At 46.1% G+C, this 25,781-nt stretch overlaps 1 protein-coding gene across 2 annotated transcripts in view; it reads right to left on the bottom strand.

Moving 5' to 3' along the window:
• LONP1 (lon peptidase 1, mitochondrial) overlaps positions 1-25,781 on the bottom strand; it is a 177,881-nt gene that overhangs the window by 53,088 nt on the left and 99,012 nt on the right. For both annotated transcript variants that reach the window (XM_033954649.1, XM_033954650.1), the window contains exon 10: positions 4,671-4,849. In XM_033954649.1, coding sequence (XP_033810540.1) covers positions 4,671-4,849 — 179 coding nt within the window. The remainder of the gene's footprint in view (positions 1-4,670; positions 4,850-25,781) is intronic.

Below are 25,781 nucleotides of genomic sequence, written 5' to 3'. Positions count from 1 at the left end.
TCTCTCAACCCTGCAGGAGCACACAAATCACTTCTTCCTGCAGAACTGCTCCTTCTATTTCCCTCTTTCCCCCAAATCTTACATGCTCTGGCTCTTGTTTAATTTACCCCTCCTTTCACAAAGCCGTATTAGGCTTTTTTAATTGCTGGCCACAGCAGTATTAGCTCCGACACTCATAAGAATTCTATGAGCGTCGGAGCTAATACTGCCACAGCCAGCAAAACAAAAAGCCTTGACACAGCTTTGTAAAAAGGGGAGGGGGATTAATTAGGAATGAAGAGTAGCCTTGTGGATACAGCACCAGGCTATCAAATCAGATCCAAATCCTGTTGCTGTCTGTTGTGATCTTGGGCAAATAACTCAACCCTCCATTGTGATAAGGATAAAAATAGATTGAAAGCACTCTGTGAACAGAGAACTACTTGGTTTACCTTTATGTAAACTCACCTTGAGCTACTACAAAAAACCAACAACAACAACAACAAAAAGATATGAACTAAATTCAAGCATTCGTTTACACTCCACTTTTAATAAAAGTAACTTACTTCATGGCAAATACATCATTCCTCTTGCAACAAAACAAGCCATCAAGAAAAATGCACTTAAAAAAAGAACAAAATATAGCCAGATTAATCTATCCTAAAAGCTGACTGTCCCTTGCCCTTGATGCTGGATGGACTATATTGGGCTATATTGAAGGCTGGATGGACTATATTGGGCTCTAGGCAATCTAATCTAATACACAACTTATTAATTGAACTATATCAAAAAGGCTTAAGGTGCTTTAAATCCAAAGAAACTGTAAAATCTTCGGGAGAATACAAAATCAATAATTAAAATATCATACTATGAATATTACAACAAATCATATTTTAAAAGTTTTCAAATTTTTACAAAAGCTTAAGTAATCAATATCAGTCCTAATGTGAACAGATAGATTATTCCAAATTGTAATAGCAGTGAAAGCGAAAAAAGGAATTGAGCTGTTACTTCTTTTCTTATCCTTTCCCCCTCTTCCCGCAACATTTCACTTCGCCAGAAGTAGCAGGGAAAGTGCTGATCCTATCTATGAGCATGGTGGCAGTAATACTTAGTGGGTGAACAGGAGGATCCTGCAGGCACATACTTCACATGGAGTATGCAGGAGAGCTGCCAAGTCACTCATTTCCAGGAGGGAGATTCTGATCTAGTCCTGCATTTCTGCAACCTTATCCTGGTACATTATGGTTCGTGAAGTGCTGATTTCACTTGGTGGTATCAGAGACAGCAAGCACAGTTTCCTTCTAAGCTGAGTAGAAGTCCTGTTGGTAGGGATGCTGTTTCACTAACACATTTTCAACAGCGAGGGACAGGCAAGCTCTGCAGGACTCCAGGGAATCTACCTGTTTATGGCAACTGAAACATAATATTGAAGGAAGATGCCTTACTGGCAGCAATGTAGTTGGCTTAGATGGGTGGTCTAGTGGTTAGGATGTGTGGGCCTTGCAATGAAGATGGTGGGGGGGAGGGGGCACGGGGATGGGGGGCAGGCAGGAACTCCAGATAGGTGCACTAGCCTTGCAATGTCTGCTGTTGGATTTCAAATGTCTGATTTCCCTAGACAAAAATAGCAAAATAGAAAAGCTGCCTGGACTCCCTCTACAGAGGCTTCAGAAAGAGGACATGTCCGTGGAATCCAGGACTTCTGGTAAATTCTACACTTATAGATATATCAATGAGTCTCCAAGTTCTGGTTATTCTACTATCCAGTAATATACTACTACTAAATCATTTCTATAGTGCTACTAGACCTATGCAGTACTGTACCAAAAAAAAAAAAAATTTGACCGTCCTTACTCAAAAGAGCTTACAATCTAGTGAAGATAGACAAGCTGGACATAAAAGTGCATCAATACACAGTGTTCAGGTGGGGGAATTAGAGGTATTTAGAAGCTGGGCTGGAATTTGGAATGGAAAACATTTCAAAGAAGTGGGCTTTGAGTCTGGATTTGAATACTGCCAGAGATGGAGCTTGACATACTGACTCAGGAAGTTTGTTCCAAGCATACAGTGCAGCAAAGAAGGGACAGAGTCTGGAGTTGGCCCATAGAGGAGAAGGGTATAGATAAGAACATCTACTCCGGAAACTGAAGAACCATGGGGTGGAAGGAGACGTACATAGATGAATCAGAAACTGGTTGGCGGGTAGGAAACAGAGGGTAGGGGTGAAGGGCCACTACTCGGACTGGAGGAGGGTCACGAGTGGGGTCCCGCAGGGCTCGGTGCTCGGGCCGCTGCTATTTAATATATTCATAAATTATCTGGAAACAGGGACGAAGTGTGAGATAATAAAATTTGTGGACGACACCAAACTATTTCGTAGAGCTCGGACTAAAGAGGACTACAAACAATTGCAAAGGGACTTGAACAAACTAGGAGAATGGGCGACAAGATGGCAGATGAAGTTCAACGTTGAGAAATGTAAAGTACTGCATATGGGTAGCAGGAACCCGAGGTACAACTATACGATGGGAGGGATCTTATTGAATGAGAGTACCCCAGAAAGGGACTTGGGGGTAATGGTGGACATGACAATAAAGCCGACGGCACAGTGCACAGCAGCCGCTAAGAGAGCGAATAGAGTGCTAGGTATAATCAAGAAGGGTATTACAACCAGAACGAAAGAAGTTATCCTGCCGTTGTATCGGGCGATGGTGCGCCCGCACCTGGAATACTGCGCCCAATGTTGGTCGCCGTACCTTAAGAAGGATATGGCGTTACTCGAGAGGATTCAGAGGAGAGCGACATGTGTGATAAAAGGGATGGAAAACCTTTCATATGCGGAGAGATTAGAGAAATTGGGTCTCTATTCCCTGGAGAAGAGGAGACTTAGAGGGGATATGATAAAGACTTCCAAGATCATGAAGGGCATAGGGTAGAGAGGGACAGATTCTTCAAACTTTCAAAAATTAAAGAACAAGAGGGCATTCGGAAAAGTTGAAAGGGGACAGATTCAAAACAAATGCTAGGAAGTTCTTTTTTACCCAACTTGTGGTGGACACCTGGAATGCGCTTCCAGAGGAGGTAATAGGGCAGAGTATGGTACTGGGGGTTTAAGAAAGGATTCGAGAATTTCCTGCTGGAAAAAGGGATAGAAGGGTATAGATAGAGAATTACTGCACAGGTCCTGGACCTGTTGGGCCGCCGCGTGAGCGGACTGCTGGGCACGATGGACCTCAGGTCTGACCCAGCGGAGGCATTTCTTATATTCTTATGAGGGACTTATCTGATGAACGGAGTGCCCAGGGGTGAGTGTGGGGAGAGAGGAGAGATACTGAGGAGATGCAGAGTTTGAACTGTATGCGGAAACAGAAGAGACTTGAGGAGAAGGGTAATGTAGGCACAGTGACACTGGCATAATATGAGGTGTGCAGCAGAGTTGTGAACAGATTAAAGGGGAGAGAGATGGTTTAGGGGAAGGCCAGCGAGAAGCAGGTTGCAATAGTCTACATAAGAAGTGATAAGGGTTATGATGGCAGTGCATTCAGAAAGGAAGGATCTGATTAGTAATTATTTTTATTTTCTGCTTTTCCTGGAGTGTTCATAGTAGATCGTGTAGTTTAAAATATATAATGTAAACATTTGGATTACAATAGTACAAATATTACCAAGTACTAGTAATAGCCACAGCCAAGCTTTTGCCCAATTCAGCCTTCATAAAGGGAAAAGGATTGGGATGTGCACACTAACTTTTTGTAGTTTTTTACAATCACACTGAATAGGGTTACCATATGGCTCCAGGAAAAGGAGGATGGATTGAGATATGTGGAAGTAAAAACCCAGATGTCTCTATGTGTCCTACTTACTTCCATTGTTTTCAATGGAAATAAAAATCAGACATCTCAATCAGTCTTCCTTTTTACATACAGGTTTACATACAGGTACTTCAAGCATTTTCTTTATCTGTCCCGGTAAGCTCACAATCTATCTAATGTACCTGGGACAGTGGAGGATTTTGGCCTAGATTCATTAACCTGCCCGATCCTGTCCGATCCGAGGCAGGCCAACTGATTCACAAATGGGGGTGACGCAAATGAGAGCGATCGGAGGCATGCCCTCCACCAACTGCACGGATCGCTGGAGAATGATCCTTGAGCATGCGCAGACCATCTTCTTTGCCTGTAGATGGTCTGCGCATGCTCACCGCGAAGGAAGAGATGGAAACTATTTTGGGTTTTTTTTTAGAGCTGGAAACTTTCGCAAGCCCTTGGTTTTAACCCATGGGTCGAAAGAGGGGCTGCACTGTGGGTTAAAACCACGGAGTCAGGGCAGAAAGTAGGGTTTTTGCACAAGCGACTGGTCCTCAGCAGTCACTTGTTTTTTGAATGGGCAGCCCAGTTGGGGTTCCTGAAATTGTTTTGTGAATCGCGTCCTTCCTACTTTGTATGCTGTTCCCCCTCATTTGCATGCGTGGATCGGATCGAAGGTTAGTGAATCAGGTCAGAGAAAAATTGGGTCGGTACACAATAGCAAACACGATCAGTGGGCTTAGTGAATCTAGCCCTAAGTGACTTGCCCAGGGTCACAAGGAGCAGCATGAGATTTGAACCCACAACCTCAGGGTGCTGAGGCTGTGGCTCTAACCACTACGCAAAACTCTCCGACCTGCATATCTCAGGCCTCTCACTTACCTGTGCCCTTTGATTTCTGCCACATCAGTCATGCCACCAACGCTGAAGCGGAAATACTCCCGGTTTAAGGCCCTGGCTATGGATCGTGCAATACTGGTTTTACCAACTCCAGGAGGACCGTAGAAGCATAGGATCTTCCCCTGTGTCGAACCCCTCAGCTGGCTGACAGCGATGAATTCCTGAATTAAATAGGAAAGTTACTAATCTGAAGGTGGGACATATGAACATACGAACATAAGCAATGCCTCTGCTGGGTCTCACTACGACATTGCACCTTTAAAACAGTAATAGCAGGTGTCACAAGCTAAAATGAATGAGTGCATGCTATATAGGAAAGATGTACAAACAATACTTGGGATGAAGAAATTAGATTTTACCTAATTTTCTTTCCAACCAGATCCATCCGGAGCCTCTGGAGCAGATGGAGACAAAGAATAAATGTAGGTTCTGCCCTATAAAGGCAGCCTATCTCTTCAGTATTTTGAATGACAAAGCAACAGATGGCATGACTTTCCTTTTGCTTCTACTGTGGTATCAATATACTGTTTTTAAAAAACTGGAAAGGTAAAGTCTTGATACAACTATAATGTTGAACTTTGATCACACAAAGTATGTTGAAATTTAGTAGCTAGAAGCAATCAGGAAGATTAAAGTAATCAATGTCTTAACCATGATTACACTAGGGAGAATCTTTGAATTAGTCTAGTTAGAATAAAGAAAATAAAATTAGTAGATATTTTCTAATTTCTCCTTCCTTAGCATCCACATCAGATCAGTCCAGAATGTGTGAAATGTAGAAAAATAGTCCTTTCAAGATGGGTGGAACCTTAATACCTCAGCCCACCATAAAACTTTGGCCCTGCTCACATTCCTGTATTATGCTAAAAATACCCTGGAAAAGCAGGGTACCACAACCATGCCATTGTCTTGTAGACATTAACTAGAACATAAGAATAGTCTTACTGGATCAGACCAACGGTCCAGCTAGTACAGTATCCCAGCTTCATGGAGGCTAATTCAAGTCAAAAGTACCTGGCAAAAACCCAAACAGTAGTAGCATTCCATGCCACCAATCCAGGGCAAGCAGTGGCTTCTCCCATGTCTGTCTCAACAGCAATTCATAGATTTTCCCTCCAGGAACTTGTCCAAACCTTTTTTTAAAACCAGTTACACTAATCGCTCTAACCACATCCTCTGGCAACACATTCCAGAACTTAACTATTCTCCGAGTGAAAAAATATTTCTCCTACTGGTTTTATAAGTATTACTCTAACTTCATTGAGTGACCCCTAGTCTTTGTAAATCTTGATGCAGTTAAAAAAAAAAAAAAATTGATCCACTTGTTCTACACCATTCAGGATTTTGAAACTTTGTTCATCTCTCCCCCATCAGCCATCTATTTTCCAAGCTGAAGTGCCCTAACCTCTTTAGTCTTTCCTCATATGAGAGGAATTCCATCCCCTTTATCATCTTGATCACTCTTTGAATATTTTCTAGTGCCGCTATATCTTTTTTGAGATGAGGAGACCAGAACTGAATGCAATATTTAAGGTAAGGTTGCACAATTGAGCGATACAGAGGTATTATAGCATTCTTAGTCTTATTTACCATCCCTTTTCTACTAATTCCCAGCATCTTGTTTGCTTTCTTGGCTGCCGCCTCACATCGGGTACAAGATTTCAGCGTATTGTCCACAATGACACCCAGATCTTTTCTTGAGCACTGATCCCCAAGGTGGACCCTAACATCTGGTAATTATGATTTGGATTATTCTTCCCAATGTGTATCACTTTGCATTTTTCCACATTAAATTTAATCTGCCATTTGGACGCCCAGTCTTCCAATTTCCTAAGGTCTTCCTGCTGTTTTTCACAGTCCGCATGCGTTTTAGCAACTTTGAACAGTTTAGTGTCATGTGCAAATTGAATCACCTCACTCGTAGTTCCAATTTCCAAGATCATTTATAAATAAGTTAAATAGCACCGGTCCCAGTACAGATCTCTATGGCATACCACTATTTACCCTCCTCCATTGAAAAAAAAGCACAGTTACTTACCGTAACAGGTGTTATCCAGGGACAGCAGGCATATATTCTCACATGTGGGTGACGTCATCTGCGGAGCCCCGATGCGGAAGCATTTTCAAGCAAACTTGATTGAAGATTTAAGTTTGCTCTACTGCTCCACGCATGCGTGCCTTCCTGCTCCACTAGGGGGTGCATCCCCTCGTGGTCTCCAGTTCACTTAACTAGCCAAGAAGCCAACCTCGGGGAGGTGGGTGGGTTGTGAGAATATATGCCTGCTGTCCCTGGATAACACCTGTTATGGTAAGTAACTGTGCTTTATCCCAGGACAAGCAGGCATGATATTCTCACATGTGGGTGACCTCCAAGCTTACTGAAGAGGGATGGAGGGAAGTTGGCAATTTAAGCAAACAGATTTCGCAACACCGATTGGCCGAACCGGCCATCGCTTCTGGACAGGGAGTCCAGACAGTAGTGGGAGGTGAAGGTATGAACCGAAGACCACGTGGCAGCCTTGCAGATTTCCTCAATAGGTGTGGACCTGAGGAAGGCTACGGAGGCTGCCATCGCTCGGACTTTGTGTCCCGTTACTCGACCATGCAGCGCGAGACCAGTCTGAGCGTAGCAAAAGGAGATGCAATCGGCCAACCAGTTGGAAAAGGTGCGTTTGGAAACTGGGTGACCTAACCGGTTTGGGTCGAAGGACAAAAACAGTTGTGGGACTTTCCGGTGTGACTGAGTGCGTTGGAGGTAAAAGGCCAGCGCTCTTTTACAGTCAAGAGTGTGGAGCGCCACTTCTCCGGGGTGAGAGTGGGGCTTGGGAAAAAACACAGGTAAGACAATGGACTGATTGAGATGGAAATCAGACACTACTTTAGGTAGGAACTTTGGATGGGTGCGGAGTACCACCTTGTCGTGATGGAATACCGTGAAGGGTGGGTCCGAGGTTTGAGAGGGGGGTGGACGTTCAGCAGGCCCTTCATGAAGCGAGTGACTAAGGGATGGAGCGAGAGGGCTTTCCCTTCCAGGGGCTGATGAAAGGCTGCAATCGCACTGAGGTGTACTCGAATGGAGTTGGTCTTTAGGCCGGAATGAGATAGTTGAAGTAGATAGTCAAGGACCAGGGGGACGGGGACCGACACCGGGTCCTGGCTGTGGGAGGAGCACCAGGTTGAGAATCTGGTCCATTTTTGGGAGTAGCAGGTTCTCGTCGAGGTTTTTCTGGAGGCCTCCAATATCTCCTTGACTGATTGAGACACGGGGAGAGCAGTCAGGGGGAGAGAAACCACGCATTCAGATGAAGAGATTGAAGATTGGGATGTAACAGTGAACCCTGACCCTGTGACAGTAGAGAGGGAAACAGAGGCAGAGGCAGTGGATCTCTGACACTGAGTTGAAGTAGCAGGGAAAACCACGGCTGGCGTGGCCAGCGAGGGGCAATCAGGATCAGGGTGGCTTGTACTGTTTTCAGGTGGACAAGCGTCCGCAGTATCAGAGGAAACGGCGGGAACGCGTACAGGAACCTTCCCTCCCAGTCGAGGAGGAAGGCGTCGGCCTCGAGCCGGTCCGGGGAGTATATCCGGGAGCAGAAGAGAGGCAGCTTGTGATTGTGAGGGGACGCGAACAGGTCTATTTGAGGCGTCCCCCACCGTTCGAACACTCCTCGTAGGGCCTGAGAGTGTAGTGACCACTCGTGTGGCTGGAGGAGGCGGCTGAGTCTGTCCGCCAGGCAGTTTTGTTCTCCTTGTATGTACACCGCCCAAAGGAAGGTGTTGTTGGAGATTGCCCATTTCCAGAGGCGTAGGGCTTCCCGACAAAGGGGCCAAGACCCTGTGCCCCCTTGTTTGTTTACGTAGTACATCGCTACTTGGTTGTCGGTTCGGATGAGAACCACTCGGTCGCGGAGCAGATGTTGGAAGGCTACAGCTGCGAGGTAGATGGCCCGAAGTTCTAGCACGTTGATGTGGCAGCGACGGTCTTGTGCTGACCACATTCCTTGGGTGCGTAGGCCGTCCAGATGGGCTCCCCAAGCGTACTCCGACGAGTCCGTGGTGAGTACCTTGCTCTGGGGTGGGGTGAGGAAGAGCAAACCTTTGGAAAGATTTGAAGAGTCGGCCCACCAGCGGAGCGATCGTTGCAATGAAGGAGTCACTGTCACGGAGTGGTCGATCGGGTCCCGGTCTTGACGCCATTGGGACGCCAGGGTCCATTGAGGGATTCTCAGATGGAGGCGGGCGAATGGTGTGACATGGACGGTGGAGGCCATGTGGCCCAGAAGGGTCATCATCTGTCGAGCTGATACTGAGGTCAGCCAAGAGATCCTTCGGCTCAGACTTACTAACGCCTCCAGGCGCGGAGGGGGGAGGAAGGAACGGAGGCGAACCGTGTCCAGCGTGGCCCCGATGAACTGTAGGGACTGCGAGGGGCGTAGTTGAGATTTTGGGAAGTTTATTTCGAACCCCAGACTTTGTAGGTAGGTAATAGTCTGTTGGGTCGCTGAGATAACCCCTTCCTTGGACGGGGCTTTGATTAGCCAGTTGTCCAGGTAGGGGAATACCTGGAGGCCCTGGGAACGTAAGGTTGCTGCTACCACCACGAGGCACTTGGTGAAGACCCGAGGTGATGATGCTAGTCCGAAGGGGAGGACTCGGTATTGTAGGTGCCAGTCCCCTACTTGGAAACGCAAAAACTTGCGGTGAGCGGGGTGCACTGGGACATGTGTGTACGCCTCCTTGAGATTGAGGGAGCAGAGCCAGTCGCCCTCGTCGATCAAGGGGTAGAGTGTTGGTAGTGAGAGCATCTGAAACATTTCCCGTACCAGGAATTTGTTGAGGCGTCTCAAGTCTAGTATTGGGCGTAGGTCTCCCGTTTTTTTCGGTACCAGGAAGTAACGGGAGTAGAAGCCCTTCCCCCGTTGGTCGGGGGGGACCTTCTCCACTGCTTTCAGGCGAAGCAGGGCTCGAGCTTCGGAGAGGAGTAGAGGTAGCTGAGTCCGGTTGGGAGGGCAATTCCTGGGGGGGTTGTCCGGGGGAATGGCCCGAAAGTTGAGAGAGTACCCTGATGAGATCACGCCAAGGACCCATGCGTCCGACGTGAGTTGTTCCCAGCGAGGGTAAAAGGCTTTGAGTCGACCTCCGATGGGAAGGCGGCCTGGGACTATGGCGGAGGGGGCCCGCCCCCTTCCGCGTGTCCCGTCAAAAGGACGGGGATGGTTTGGTGGTCGCGGGCGGTTGAGACTTGGGCATGGCCCTGTGATGGGCTTGCGGACGTCTGGGTGGGGGCCGCGAGAAAGCAAGGGTGGACTTTTGTGGGTAGCGGCGCGGAGGGGCCCTGTATGGCCTGGGCGCTGGCGGTTTGGGCTTTTGCCGGACAAGGGAGGCAAATGAGCGTTCATGTTCGGAGAGGCGTTTTGTCGCCGCCTCGATAGTGTCATCGAACAATTCCTTTCCCATGCAGGGGAGGTTAGCCAACCGGTCCTGTAAGTTGGGGTCCATGTCGACCAGGCGCAGCCAAGCTAGTCGGCGCATGGCGATAGCGAAGGCTGCTTCTCTGGAGGAGAGTTCGAAGCCATCGTAGGCCGCGTGGAATAGGTGAAGGCGCAGGTTGGAGAGGGACTCTAGAAGCAGGCTGAACGTTCCCTGCCGGGAGGCCGGTAGGTCAGTCTCAAAGGCTCTCAATAGTCCAATGAGATGTTTGAGGTATGAAGTGAAGGTGAAAGTGTAGCTTTGCACCCTAGAGGCCATCATTGCGTTTTGGTATAGTCTCCTGCCGAACTTGTCCAGGGTTCGGCCTTCTCGGCCTGGGGGGACCGCTGCTGAGACCCGGGACGGGTGAGCCTTTTTCAAGGAGGATTCCACTAGCAGCGATTGGTGGGAGAGCTGTGGTTGCTCGAATCCGGGGTAAGGTACTGTGCGGTACTTGGCCTCCATTTTGGAGGGTACGGCCGTGACCATGTAAGGGGTCTCCAGGTTCCTGAAGAAGGCCTGTTGGAGTACCGGGTTAGGTGGTAAGCGAAGGGACTCTCTGGGCAATGATGGCATATCCAGCTCCGCCAGGTACTCCTTCGAGTATCTGGAGTCGGACTGGAGGTCTAAGTCCAATGCGTGGCCCATGTCTTGGACAAAGCGAGTGAAGGATGGACGAGATGTCCCCGGGGTCCCGTGTGGGGTCGGGGAACGGGACCTTCGTCGGGTGGAGAAGGATAAGGAGGCTTCCCTCGAGTATCGAGGTTCATGCTCTGATCCATGCTCCGAGGCTGGGGAAGCACTGTGAGAGTGTTCCGGGGTTGTCGATCTTCGGCGTCTCGAGGAGCCCCTCGGGGACGATGCCGGGGTTAGGGGTACCGATCGATGTCGGATTGGTGATCTCGATCCGGACTCCCTCGGAGAATGCGTCCGAGGGGGAGTTCGGAGGATGCGTGGGTTGGAGAGTGATAACTCAGCCACCCTTAGTGGTCCTGTACGAGGTGTGGGAGAACGGCCTCGTAGGGTTGGTGAACCTCGGGCCTTCTTGGAGGTACGGCGGTTCGAGGTTTCTGTCGTTCTAGCCCGACGTTTTGCCCCTCGGCGGTCCGCAGAGGGGGAACGTCTCGGGCGTCTCGGCGAGGAGTCCGAGGAGGATGGGATGCGGCGAGGATTGCGCACCTTTCCTCGTTCAGGCTGGTCTGGCACATTCGAGGTCGAGGTCGATTGAAACTGGGCCATTGCAGCGGACAGCTCCGACGTGATCATCGCTCGGAGTAGGTCCTGGAAGACGGGCACGGACAGCATCGAAGGCATGTCCCCTGTCTCGGTGCGCTCCACCGGGGGCGACCTCGTATCAGAGTATTCCCGTGTGGTGGAGGCACGGCCCGAAGGCTTGGAGGGTTTAGACGGGGCTGTAAGCATGGGGCTTCCGCCATGCGTCGCCGTTGTCCCCGAGGCTGGCTTCTTCGCTGTTACAGAACCTGAAGAGGGAAGAGGGGACTTACCCGGAGCCGAGGCTTTCTGTTGTCCTGAGGGCTTCGGGGTCGAGTCTCGAGGCGATGCCGAGGTTTCCGGGGCCGAGGTCAAGGCCGGGGCCGAGGCCAGGGCCGACCTCGAGGCCGAGGTGGAGAGTTGGTCCGGGGTGAAGAGATCCGCCATGCGGGCTTTTCTACGGCGGAGGGCCCGGTTTTGGAAAATAGCGCACTGGGGGCAGGAGTCGGTTGGATGAGTCGCCCCCAGGCAAAGGATGCACCGGCGATGCGGGTCTGTGAGAGAAAGAAGCCGCTCGCACCGGGTGCACTTTTTAAAGCCGGTCAAAGGCCGGGACATTAAATCGAAAGTAGCCGCGGCTCGATTAGCCACGCGGCCACGGGGACCCGGAAGCCTCCGGGTCGTTGAAAACGAAGCAGGAATCAAGTAAAAAGGTAAGGAATTCGCGCACAGCGACTTAATCGTGAAAAAACAAGAAAAAAATTGCGGTGCTAGAAGGCAGTTGGGGCAGAGCCTGAAAAACACGTCTTCTAGGCTCGCGGAAAATTTTGAACTGGAGACCACGAGGGGATGCACCCCCTAGTGGAGCAGGAAGGCACACATGCGTGGAGCAGTAGAGCAAACTTAAATCTTCAATCAAGTTTGCTTGAAAATGCTTCCGCATCGGGGCTCCGCAGATGACGTCACCCACATGTGAGAATATCATGCCTGCTTGTCCTGGGATAATGGCCATTTAACCTTACCCTTTGTTTTCTATAAGATGGTATGGGGCTCATAATAAAAAACCAAACAACTAAAAAATGGCCTAAATGGGTACTTGGACGATCAAAAAGCCTGATTGTCCAAGTACCCATAAGCAAAGCTGGTTTTAGACGTATCTAAAACCAGCTTAAGCCTTTCCCCTGCCTCTAAATGCATAGAGTGAAAAGAGGCATTTTTAGAGGAAGGAAAAGGGCGGGCGGTGGGCGGGAGGTGGGCTGACCTACACCTAGGCGTACAGCAGGTATAACCAAAAGTTTAGGCAGGTTGTCTAGTCGGCACTTATATGTTTTGACTTAGACCAAGTTAAAACAGATATAAGTGCCGAAAAAGGGGCCGCTGAGCTGATCGCTGCAGCTCTGCGGCCCCAGCAACCTGCGTACTGTCCACTGAAACTATTGCTGCAGGAGAGATGGCTCATCTCTCCTGCCGCGATGGTGATCGCCCACCCCCCCTCCGAACCGCGGCACTTCGGGGTGAGCATCGTGGCAGGGCATCTCCCCTGCCAGCGATCCTCACCCCGAAGTGCCGCGGTTCAGAGGAGGGTGGGCGATCACCATCGTGGCAGGAGAGATGAACCATCTCTCCTGCAGTGATCAGTCCTCCCCTGCGACTTGATCAGGGCAAGAGGGAGCCCAAGCCCTCTTGCCCGGCGGCACCCCACCCGCCGATTACGATGGGGCAAAACAGAGCCTAAGCCCTCTTGCCCCGCGGCACCCCATTCACCGATTACAATGGGGCAAGAGGGAGCCAAAACCCTCTTGCCCTGTGATACCCACCCGCCAATTACGATGGGGCAAGAGGGAGGCCAAGCCCTCTTGCCCCGCGGCATCCCGAACCCCCCCCACCCCCGATTACGATGGGGTAAGAGGGAGCCCAAGCCCTCCTGCCCAGGTGAACCACCTACCCCCACTAAGATACAGGCAAGAGGGATCCAGGCCCTCTTGCCCTCGACGCACTCCCCTCCCACCAGCCCCCCCGAACCCCTGAATCGGCCCCCCGTTGACCCCTCGACCCCCCCTACCCCCAATCCCCCTCCCCGTACCTTAAAATCGTTGGCTGGATGGACGGGTGCCATGCCAGTCCATCTGGCAAGCCAACCATCTCAGGAATGGCTTGCCTTAGGGCCTGATTGGCCTAGGTGGTTCAAACCCTGCCCACAGGTGGGGCCTGAGGCGCCTGGGCCAACCGGAATCAGCCCAGTAGCATTAGGCCCCTCCTGTGGGTGGGGCCTTAGGCACACGGGCCCCAGATGGGTTACTCCAAGTATATGAAAATTTCCCAGTAGAGTAAACTAGATACGATCTATTTTGCAAGAAGCCTTTAAACCATTTCCAAACTTTCCCAGAGATTCCTATAGCATCCAAGCAAGATAGTAACAGTTGATGATCGACCAAATCAAATGCACTACTTAGATCTAGTTGAAGAATCAGGACGCTTGTACCGAAACTGAACTGCTTAGAGAGATAATTCATTAACGATGCCAAAACTGTTTCAGAACTGTAGCCGGAATGGAATCCTGACTGATGATCATGAAGAATGTCAAATTTATCTAGATAGTTTACCAAATCCGCATTTATCAATCCCTCCATAAGTTTTGTGAACAGTGGAATACTGGCTATGGGCCTTTAATTAGTTTTACAGGCAATAGGCTTTTTTAGATTTTTTTACAATAGGAGTAACAGCAATATGACCTATTTCTTTTGGAAATAGACCCTCTTTAAATAAAGTGGGATTGTACAAGAACACTGCATTATTAAGACATAAACGCTATAAATATGTTTATTTAGCATCTTACCAACTGACTACTAAGACAAGAGGGGTAGGTGTCCTCTTCTTTAATAATACCCCCCGGCAAGAGCTTTCTATACTTAAAAGCATCTCCCCACAATAGACAATATATCCTATTAAACCTCTATGCCCCTAATGTAAACTAGGGACTATTTTTTGAACAATTGATTAAGCTGTCAATGCACCATCAGAAGGGTGATTTATTTAAACCAACTGTTTAGCCATCAGTAGACAATTCAGCCCCTAATGTTCAATATGCAAATACTAATTAGGCTTCTTTGATTCATTTTATTCAACATTGGGGATTAATTGATCTATGGAGAACTAGACATGGGTCACAGCGAAGACTATACATTTTACTCCCCAACACATCATACTTATTCTTACATCTACCTCTGGTTCGGAGGTGCATGAATTTTGACCAATGTGAGGACATTAGCATTGACCCACATACTTGATCAGACCACGGCCCGGTTTTACTATGCTTGTCACAGACTAGTTAAAAAAAAACAAAAAACCTATCATTAGATACTTCTCTACTTCTGGACCCTCTTTGTATGGAAACACTATTAAAGGATTTCAGATAATTTCTAGATTTTAACGACACCAAACATTTCAGCCTTTGTACTCTGGGAAATGTCAAAAGTGGTCATGAGGGGCAAAATCATCTCCCTACAGGCGTACACTTGGAAAACTAAATTAAAAGATGAACAAAAAATATGAACAAATATCCAACGTCTAGACCAGAGTATCGCAAACTGTGTGCCGCGGCTCACTTGTGTGCTTCCTGAGATTCCAAATGTGCCGCAGCTCACAGAGGAGGAAGAGAAGCGCCAGCCAGCTGACTTGCGTCTCGCTGCAAGGCACCTCCTGTAGTGTCGACGCTGCATCTTCCTGCTGCTGTCGTGTTTCTCTCTGCAACCCCCCCCCCCCCCCCCCCCCCGACCAGCAGCGGCAGCTCCGTGTGTTTTTTTTTAACTTGGTCACACAGCTGCCACTAGGATTAATTTAGATGTGGTTTCATCCGGGAGCCTCGGGGCCTTTGCTAGGCCGGCCGGCATCATTGAAACGGGCCAGCCTAGCAAAGGCCCCGATGCTCCCGGCCCAGCAATCTACTTCTGTATTCTGTCACAAAAACTTGATGATATTCATCAAGTCGCTAGGACTCTATTATGAGTCAATGGTACCTATCAAGTGTAGTATTTCTACCTTTCTTGTTTAAGAGAATTATGGTAAAAGAATAATCAGCTTTGTATCGATGGAGAGAGGTTTTGGAAAAATGTTTCTGTCAGCATTAGTGTGCTGGCAGGTCTAGACTACAAGCAAAGGATTCTGGGATATTATATTGAATAATCTGACCCTTGCTGACCTTGTTAGTGCAGATAGTAACATATGGGCAGGGGCCTTTCAGCCTTACAAACACCTTTTACTCAGAATGCCACTAAATGACTCCAAAAGACTAGTACTTGACATTAACAAAGAACCTTTTGCATAGTACTGGGAAGTATCCTGCAAAGCCCTAGACTTTCAAAAGATGTGATAATGACAGGTGCTAAGGAATTCAGACACAGAATGGCTCCAGCTATCATTTCTTCAGGAGTCACTCCTCTTATCAATTAAGGTATGAAATTGTGACAGAGGAAGATACTGAAAGTTACTATTTTTAGAACAAACTCAAATCTATAAAGACAGACTTCAAACCCCCTGCCCCTTTTCTTTCTCTCTTCTCTCTTCCTCCCTTAGCCTTTCACATCCCTACATCAACCATTCAGAACAAAGGACATTCATTCTGCTCTGTTCTCTCACACACATTCTGACCCCCAACCTCATTCATTCAGGCAGTACATAGACACACACACACTGAAGCTACTTTGTAACTAATATATGCTCTATATTTGTAAAAGCCTATTCCTATATAATATATTTTTTCTCACCACCTCCTGTTGTCTTGTTAATTTACTTTCCACTGCCTTTGAGGCCTGAACCTGGGAACCAAAATAGACTAAACCAGGGGTGTACAACCTGTGGCCCGAGGGCCGCATATGGCCCCGTGAAGTATTTTGTGCGGTCCCGGTCAAGGGTGATGCAGTGTTTTCTCTGCTGCCCCCGGGTGTTTACCATCTTGCTGGCTCCTTCCTCTGTTATGCTGCAGCGTTTGCACGGCCCCAGAAAATTTTTTTTCAGCCAATGCGGCCCAGGGAAGCCAAAAGGTTGGACACCCCTGGACTAGACAATACAAAAACATAAAACATTATTTTCCTCGATAGTCACTCTGAGCAGTGCATATGTCGTTGCAAAAGCCAGAACCTTTTGTGAAACCATCTGTTTTAAGATTAGCAAAAAAACATTCAGGAACATGTGGATGCATAGTGGTAGAGCTGCTGCCTTAGCCCACTAAGGTTGTGGGATTGAATCCCAGCGCTACTTCTTGTGATCCTAGGCAAGTCACTTAATCCTCCATTGCTCCGGGTACAAAATAAGAACCTGTAAATATGTAAACTGCTTTGAATGTGTAACTAAAAAAAAAGCAGTATACAAATCCCATTCCCTTTACTCCTAGTCAAGATAATCAGAGAGAACAAAGTTCCAGGTAGTAACCTGGTCATCCAAACAAAAAGAAGTGAATTTAGAGGGAAATGCTTGAAGGATAGGGGGGGACTAACAGAGGATCAAGTGAACAAATATTCCAACAGTTAGAAAGTGGAGGATCCATTTTAAGAAGAGAACCAAAGCAGTGAAGGTCAAGGGAGAAAAAGGACATAATCTGACCATGGGACAGGTATAGTGCTTAGATCTGATAATGCTACGGAAGGGCAGGAGTCTCCAGAATGAAGTCCAAGGTGTGACCCCCTTGACTGGCACTATGAGTCGGGAAAGGGAGATTTTGGTAAAGATCAAGATCAGGGAGCAGAGACAGAAACCATTTATCGTGTGGATGAAGGTAAAATGAAAATTGAAGTCACCAAGAAAAATATGATTTTGATATTAGATAACGTGTTAAGGTACCCCTTGCTCAACTGGGAAAAGCTCTCCAGCTGACCCAGGAGCATCCGTCAAACCAATTCAGAAGCTGCATCATCAACCTATCACCATTTGCTGGCGACAGAAAAATACTAAAGAGCCGAGTTCATACAGTGCTTTACAGGGCAGATCACCACTTATTTTGTCTTCATTTGCTGACTGGTGAGCATAACCCACAGGTTCTGATCTGGTCTGCTGTTGATGCTAAAAACCAGTATATTAAACATGCAGATATTAAAGACCTCAACCTTATGGGAAGAAAAACTGTGGAAATGCTAAATCCAGACTAGAGGTGGTTACAATGAAATGCTTCAAGCCCTACGTAATAGTACTCTAGATTAGAACAGTGTTTCTCAACTCATAGAAACATGACAGCAGATAAAGGCCAAATGGCCCATCTAGTCTGCCATCGGTCCTGGAGTACTCCCTTGCAGTCAGGTTTTCAGGATATCCAGAATGAATATGCATAAACTTGATTTGCATACACTGCCTCCATTATATGCAAATTTCATTCATGCATATTCATTGTGGATATCCTGAAAACCTGACCGGCAAGGGGGTACGCCAGGATTGAGTTGAGAAACACTGCTCTAGAATCCAGGAAAGTTCCAAGATGTTTTAACATTTTCTGAACCAGCAGGTTTTGAGTCCTTCAAACTTCCTAGAGCCTCCCTGATCTCCAACCACTCAAAATGCTGCTGTGACCAAATAAAAATGTTTTAATACCTAAATATGATATATAACCTAAAGGTGAAAGCATAGAAAAGGGCTGAACAAGTGACCGAGTGTAATAGAGAGGCAGCACTTTTAGGTTTAGGATTTTAAAAACCTGACACATTACGATTGTTATACCTTGTAACACAGTTCTGTCCCATATCACTCATAAAATTGAGTCCTCATAAAATTGAAACTGATGAACTCTTGGATGCACAAATTTAAACTCAAACTAAACCCTAATAAGACAAAGTTTTTTGTTGCGTCACCGCACAAGATCTCTCATGAACCTTCGATCAGTATAAACTCAACATTGTATACAATTCAACCAACAGTCGTTCTGGATCAGCATCTGACCATGAAAAAACAGATAGATGCTGTGGTACATAATGGTTACTACACGTTATGGAAATTACGTACCATTAAATCGTATTTTGAGTTTTCTGCTTTTAAACTTCTGGTTCAATCCCCGTTGCTGAGTCTTTTAGACCCGTGGTTCCCAACTCTGTCCTGGAGGACCATCAGGCCAATCGGGTTTTCAGGCTAGCCCTAATGAATATGCATGGAGCAGATTTGCATGCCTGTCACTTCCATTATATGCAAATCTCTCTCAGGCATATTCATTAGGGCTAACCTGAAAACACGATTGGCATGATGGTCCTCCAGGAGAGGGTTGGGAACCACTGTTTTAGACTATTGCAACATTGTCTATCTGACAATCTCCAAGAAAGACATGGCCAGACTTATACCAATTCAGAACACAGTGGTCAGATTGATCTACGGTCTTAAGAAGCATGACCATGTAACTCCATTTTATTGTGAGTTGTATTGGCTTCCAATGGAGGCTCGTGTCTTGTTTAAGTTGGGCTGTTTTTGCTACAAGGTTATATATGGCACCTCTCTGTGTTACATGGTCAATAGATTTTCTTTAGCATCATACAAATAAGGTAGAAGATTTCATGTCCCTTCTACTTCTGCATCTTGTGCCAGTCCTCTCAGGCCATTTAGAATTAAGTCTAGAATTGCATTTCCTCTAGTATTTTCCTTGACAAGTTGTTCTAGAAAGCAAATCGCCTACAGCATCCAAGAACTTGGTCTCTCTAATGCAGCCGGAGGTGCCTAGGTTCCAATCTATTCCCAGATAATTGAAGTCACCCATGATAACTGCGTTGCCTCCCTTGCAGTTGCATTTAATCTCGTCCGTCATTTCTCCATCAATTTCTTCGGACTGCTCTGGGGGTCGGTAGTAGATGCTGATCTTTGTTTCCAGGCCATTTGTTCCCTGAATTTTGACCCATAGAGACTCTAACTTATCCATCAGTTGTGGCGTGTTCTTTCCAGTAGATTCAATTCCCTAAATATTTCTATTAGTCTACCAACAACGCAGGCTGCAGAGTTAAAAGTAAGAAAATAGTCTCTGCTTGAAAGAGCTTACAACTTTTTTTCTCTTCAAAAATTTAATATTAAATTTTTCTATAGGTCTACCAGACAACGTAGGCTGCACAGAATTAAAAGTAAGAAAATAGTCTCTGCTCGAAAGAGCTTACAACTTTTTTTTTCTCTCCAAAAATACCCTGCTGAAAGCACAGAGGAAAGTTAGAACCATCAACCTAACCCACCCAAAACTTTCTGCCTCGTCCCTCAACACAGCGGGAAACAAAAGTTCCGATGTTGAAGGGGCGGACCTTTGGAGCGTGGGCGAAAATGGGGATAATTTGTAAAAATGGGGGGGAGGGAGAGTCTAAATATGTATATGTTTGGATAAAATATTTTGTTGATAGGGGAGGGGATGGGAGGTGGGTGGAGGGAATTAAAACATGTGTAATAATATTGCTTAAGAATGTCAAGTGAGTGATGTGAATTACTTGTAATAATATTGTACACTTGTTGAAAGAAATAAAAAGGAATAAAGATGAAAAAAAAAAAAAAAAAAAGAATTAACTGCAAAAAAAAAAAAAAAAAAACACTATGCAAATTACCCTTCCCTTCTCACAGTGAAGGAGTAGGGGCGGGGAAGCGGTAATTTGCATAGCGCGCCAAAGTGTTGGACCAATCGAAATACAACCCCTTGGCGCGCTATGCAAATTACCCCTTCCCCACCCGTACTCCACCGTGGGCAGTGGCGTGATTCACGGAAAATCCTTGTAAAAGCGCTGTAGCACTTAATTCAGCAGGCTTGCTTTGGTTGCTAATGCTGGTTCTTCTGCTCATGCTCAGTTAGACCTGATCTGAGCATGTGCGGAAGAACAGGCATTATCCTTGCGTGCTGAATTAAGTGCTGCTGAAGATGTGGTTCAGGCAGGCACCTTCAAGTACAGGGTGCAGGCAATCCGGAAGAAGCAGGCGCTTGACAATTCATGCGCGAACCACTGACGAGTCGCGAGTCCAATGTCAGATCCCGGAACCGGTCCAAAATGACAGCTGGGCGCTCACTTAAAGTAGCTGGGCGGTGCGCCCGGCTGAAACACGCTAGGGAGAACACTGGTAACTGCCAAGAAAATTTTCAACAACATCCTTGAATGCTTTCCAGGTGATTTTCTCTGGTCCAACTAAAAGATCTTCAAATCCCTTGACACTAATGACATGCCTCATCTGGATTGACAAAAATGTCTTCCTTAATCTTGGCATCGGTTATTCTTAGAAACATCAGTGTTGGATAAAGAAAACCTTTGCCTTCCTTATTGATCACTTTTACAAAATTTTTCATCAGTCCAAGTTTTATGTGAACAGGAGGCAAACAACTTGTTGGGTCAACAAGTGGTTCATGTACCACATTTTTCTGTCCTGGAACCAAATTCTTATGGAGTGCCCAGTTATTCTGAATGTAATGCAATTCCTTAGCATGGCTGTCCATTCACAAATAAAACAATTCAGTACAGCCAAACTTCGGTTTGCGAGTGTTTTGCAAGATGAGCAAAACACTTTTGTAAATCTTGCCTCGCAAACCGAGTTGCGAGCCCCCACCCCCGAGAACATGAATCGCCCCCCCCCCGCCCAAACCCTTACCGTGATCGGGCACTGGCACCAACTCATAGGACATGCCGATGCCGAAGGAGTCTGCCGCCTGCTGGTGATCTCTACTGGGCCTTGAGCATCTGCACATGCTCAACGCCTTCTGGCTCCCGCTCTCTCTGAGATTCTAATGAGCATGCGCAGATGCTCAAGGCCCAGCAGACATCACCGGCAGCCAGCAGGCTCCTTCGGCACCGGTACATCCTGGGGGTTGGTGTTGCGTGCCGGTGTCCCATTGCTGTAAGGGTTTGGGCAGGCGGGTAGAGGTGGCGATGCCGGTTCTCGGGGGTGGGGTGGAAAGCACGGCAGGTGCCTCGGGGAGGGGGGGGTCTGTTTGGGATGTGGAATGAATCATCCAAGCTTCCATTGTTTTCTATGGGGAAATGTGCTTTGATATACGAGTACTTTGGTTTACGAGCATGCTTCTGGAACGAATTATGCTCGCATAACAAGCTTACACTCTACTTGGTATATCCAAGCTGCATTCCAAGTAGCAGAGCTACTACTTTAAGATCACTGCAGATGTTCCATTTGTACTTTCTGTACTGGATATACTTTAACAGCTGTTCCATGTTTTCATATGCTTTTATAAAGTCTTTTCAGGCAGCATCCATCAAACCCATAGGTACAAGCATGCCCAGACTGCATCATTTCCATGGACGTTAAACAACCTGCCCTGAATGTATGCCTGGACATGCCCACACAAGGTATAACGTGAGCAATATGTCTATATTAATAATTAGGCTAAAAATTAATTGCATTAGCCTAAAAGTATAACAAGAAACTGTAAAAATGTACTTTTTTGTTAAAATGGTATGTGATACGTAATTTTAAACGTGATTTTTGTGATCAGCAGCCAAAAAACTGTAAGATACACCCAAAAGTGTTGAAGAAGCATAAACTTTGTTGTCCAGTGTTGCGGAATGTCCACTCCAACGTCAGAATTGATGTCGGGAACAAGGCTTCTGGGCGTGATTAGCGGCAGGGAGGTAAGCAGAGGAGCAGCGGCGGTGGACCTAGAGAAAGCGATCGCCTGTCCCGTTGTCCCCGCGCACAGCTTCGGGACGCTGTCCCTGAAAACGGGACATTTTGGCGTCCCGAAGCTGTGTGTGGGGACAATGGGACAGGGGATCCAAAAACGGGACTGTTCCGTTCAAGATGGGACGTATGGTCACCTTAGGTATAGAGGGGGGCAGAGTGGAAATAGAGGACATGCACAGAATGTCTGGGGGAGACTGTCAGGCAGCATACAGGATGAAATTGGTGGAATCTGAGTGCTGTGCAGAGGGTAGGAGTAAAGAGTAATGGGAACATAGGATAAATAAAAAAGAGCCAAAGAGGATGGGGAAATTGGTTGTGCTCTTGTAGGGACCAAGAAGTATTATGTTGGGGTCATTATGCCTTTTATTTTTCAATGTAGGTGGGGGAAGTGATATTTTCTAGCAATTATTTTCTTCCCTATGTATTAAGACCTGCTAAATTGTTTGCTGCTTGCCCCCCTATTTTCCTCCTCTTTCCCTTTGTGTCTGTTCTAGAGGCCAACCGAATTTCAGTTTCAGGGCCAAAACTGGAACAAAATCCTTTCTTCTGCCTGGTTTCAATTCGGCAAAAGGCTTTGTCCGTGGTTTCGGTAGAAACCAACCATGTGTTTTCAGTAGAAGCTGAAAATTTGTGCTTGTCCTGTTTTGTTTTTTTTTGTGAGGGAGGGATGGGGACAGACAAAGGAGCTGCTTTTCTGCCCTGCCCACCTATAGGTGCCCTCTCAGGCCTATCTTACAATCCTTGGCAGTGTATGGGTATATTCAGGGCACATGTGATCCTCAGTCGCTTCTGTGCATGCTGGGTCTGCTCTCAGAATGTCTGCCATGATCTCTAGAGGCAATCTTGCAAGTGATCATGGCAGCCATTTTGAGAACAGAGCTGACATAGGCAAGAGCAACTGGGGATCACTTGTGCCCTGGCTACATCACTAGTCCAGAAGAGATTGTAAGGTAGTAAGGAGCTACTCTCTTTTTTTATGTTTGTGAATATGTGAGTGATAGTGTGAGAGAGAGAAAAGAACTTGCAGTGAGTTTTTTCAAGCACAAGTACTGGTCAAGCTTTTAGTAGGAAAATTGTATTACAATGACATGAAGCTTATATATTAGAAAAATTTAAAAAGGCATTCTTCTTGAATGTAATTTTTCAGAGCACATAATCCTCACATTCAGTAACATCAATGTGCTTTTTTTTTATTATTATGGATTGTGCATCAGACCGGTATAATACCTGCAGTATAGACCAGTATCTGGACTCTTTTATCCTATTTTAGTAAGAATCTATAATAATAATAATAATAATAAGTTTATATACCACAGGACTGTGAAGTTCTATGTGGTTTACAATGATTAGAAATGTTACAGATTGAATGGAATAAACAAAGTACAGACTTAGTGAATGATAGTTCCAGCGATCGTTTGTTGAGGACTAGGATTGTATAGGTTGGTTTCCCAAGTATTTCAGGAACAGTTGTGTTTTTAGGCGTTTCTTGAATTCCCCATAGGTAGTAGGCATGAGCAATTGTTCAAGGTCTTTACCCTATAATGCTGCTTGATGTGCAAAAAGATGTTGGTGATGACTTTTAAATTTACAAACTCTAACTGGTGGAGAAACAAAGTTCGGGTGTGAGCTTTGCTTGTGTCTGTTGGTTGTGAAAGAGAAAAGGTCTGTTATGTATTTAGGGGCTAAGCCATAAAGTACCTTGAAGCAAAAACAACCAAACTTGAATTTGACATGTGCATCCATCGGCAGCCAGTGTAAAAGTCGATAGGAAAGTGTCATGTGATCAAACTTCTTCAGTCCACAAAGTAGTCTAACTGCTGCATTTTGAACTAGTTGCAATCGCCGCATATACTTCTGGCGGAGTGCCAAGTAGGCGATGTTACAATCATCGAGTTGACTCAGTATAAGGGATTGTACCAGAATTCGAAATGATGGGACATTGAAGTAAGCTCTGATGGACCGAAGCTTCCAGAGGGTGAGAAAGATTTTTCTGATCAAGGAGTCTACCTGGTCTTTTATGGTCAGGTTCTGGTCCAGTGTTACTCCCAATATCTTCATAGTGGGTTGAATGGGATAACTAAGGTTATTGATGCACATTGGTGCTTTAGTGTCAAGCGAGTATGGCGATGCTATGAAAAATTTTGTTTTCTCTAAGTTTAGTTTTAGTCTGAATTCAGTCATCCATTGCTCCATCCGATTTAGTATTTCTGTTGCTTTGGGGGTGACTTCTGAGACAGAGTTGGTGAATGGGATAATTATTGTGAAGTCGTCAGCGTAGCTAAATAGTTTTATCCCTAGCTGGGACAGTTGTGCACCCAGTGAGGACATGTAAACATTGAAGATCAAAGGGGATAGCGGTGATCCTTGTGGCACGCCAAATGGATTGCTCCATGTGTCTGAGAGATCGTGATTACAACAGACTTGGTAGGTGCGTGATATAAGGAAACCTCGAAACCAGTTCAGTACTTGTCCTCTGATTCCGATTGCATCAAGGCATTGTAACAGTTTTCCATGGTCCACCAAATCAAAGGCAGAACTCATATCAAATTGCATGATTAGGGCGTTGAGGCCCTTACTGAACAAGTAATGCAAATTGTCCAGAATGGCCGCAATTACTGTTTCAGTGCTAAATAGAGGCCTAAAACCAGATTGAGTTTCGTGCAGAAGAGAGAATTGGTCGAGATATTCCATTAGTTGGGTGTGTACCAATCCTTCCATGATTTTTACCATAAATGTAATAGATGCCACTGGTCTATAGTTGGTTATTGATGTTGCTGATTCTTCACAACTTTTTGGTATTGGGGTTATTATAATATGACTATTATTGGTGAGGAATTTTCCATTGTTTAGGTTATTGGTTAGATAATTCAATAGGGATAATTTAAAGCCTAATGGAGCTGCTTTCATAATCTCTGGGGGACATTAGTCCAGGACACAGTATGATTTAGAGTATTTGTTATATAATTTGATGTAGTTATTCCAATCTGAATTGTGGAAGGAACTCCAGATCATGTCTACTGGTATATCAATTGATTGATGTTCGTATGCAGCAATTGTCGAGTAGTTATTTCTTAGGTTTTTGATTTTTGAGTCGAAATGTTGTGCTAGTTCATTTGCTGAGGGTAGTTTGGTATTATGCATGGGTTGAGTGTGGCGTGTGGTGTCCTTTAAATGCAAAATGGGAAATATCTCAGTGTTACTTTCTCTTGTTATTTGTGCACAGTTTGGGTAAGCATAAAAACTGGTAATCATGATTTCTTTTACACATTCTCACAAAGGTCCTGTCTTGGAGGACATTTAAGTACATCTGCATTGACTTGGGAACCTAAATGTGCCAGACTTGTTGAGAAGTCGTTGTTAAAATGGCACTCCCAGTTGTCAGCCTGTGCTTCCTAAGGGGTTTAGCAGAAGACTGTAGACTGCAAGGTCTGACACTCCTCAGTGGGCCTGATTGGTTTGCATTCACACAAACTTTAATTTTCGGTTTCAGTCAAAAACAGGTGATAACTTTTGGCCGAAAGTGGTTAGTTTCAGAGAGTTTCAGTTGGCCTCTAATTTGTACTTCTCTCACACCTATGGCATAAAATTTGGATTTAACACTGGGTTTCTCCCGCCTACTTAGGAAGGTTAAGGGAAAAAAAAAAACCTTCAGTTTTCATGTCATGAAACTGTAAGGACTTTATATTCCACTGAATCCAATGTGGTAAAACTAGGAGTAGAAGAATAAAGTGTCAGTTATCATGATATTAAAGTTAAGCAATGATGATTGTCCTCATTACCCCAAGCAGAGTCCAG

This window comes from Geotrypetes seraphini, chromosome 8 (genome assembly GCF_902459505.1).
Source record: "Geotrypetes seraphini chromosome 8, aGeoSer1.1, whole genome shotgun sequence".
Lineage (NCBI taxonomy): Eukaryota > Metazoa > Chordata > Amphibia > Gymnophiona > Dermophiidae > Geotrypetes > Geotrypetes seraphini.
The sequence above is the reverse complement of the archived record's forward strand: the minus strand, read 5'-3'. Positions and strand labels throughout refer to the sequence as shown.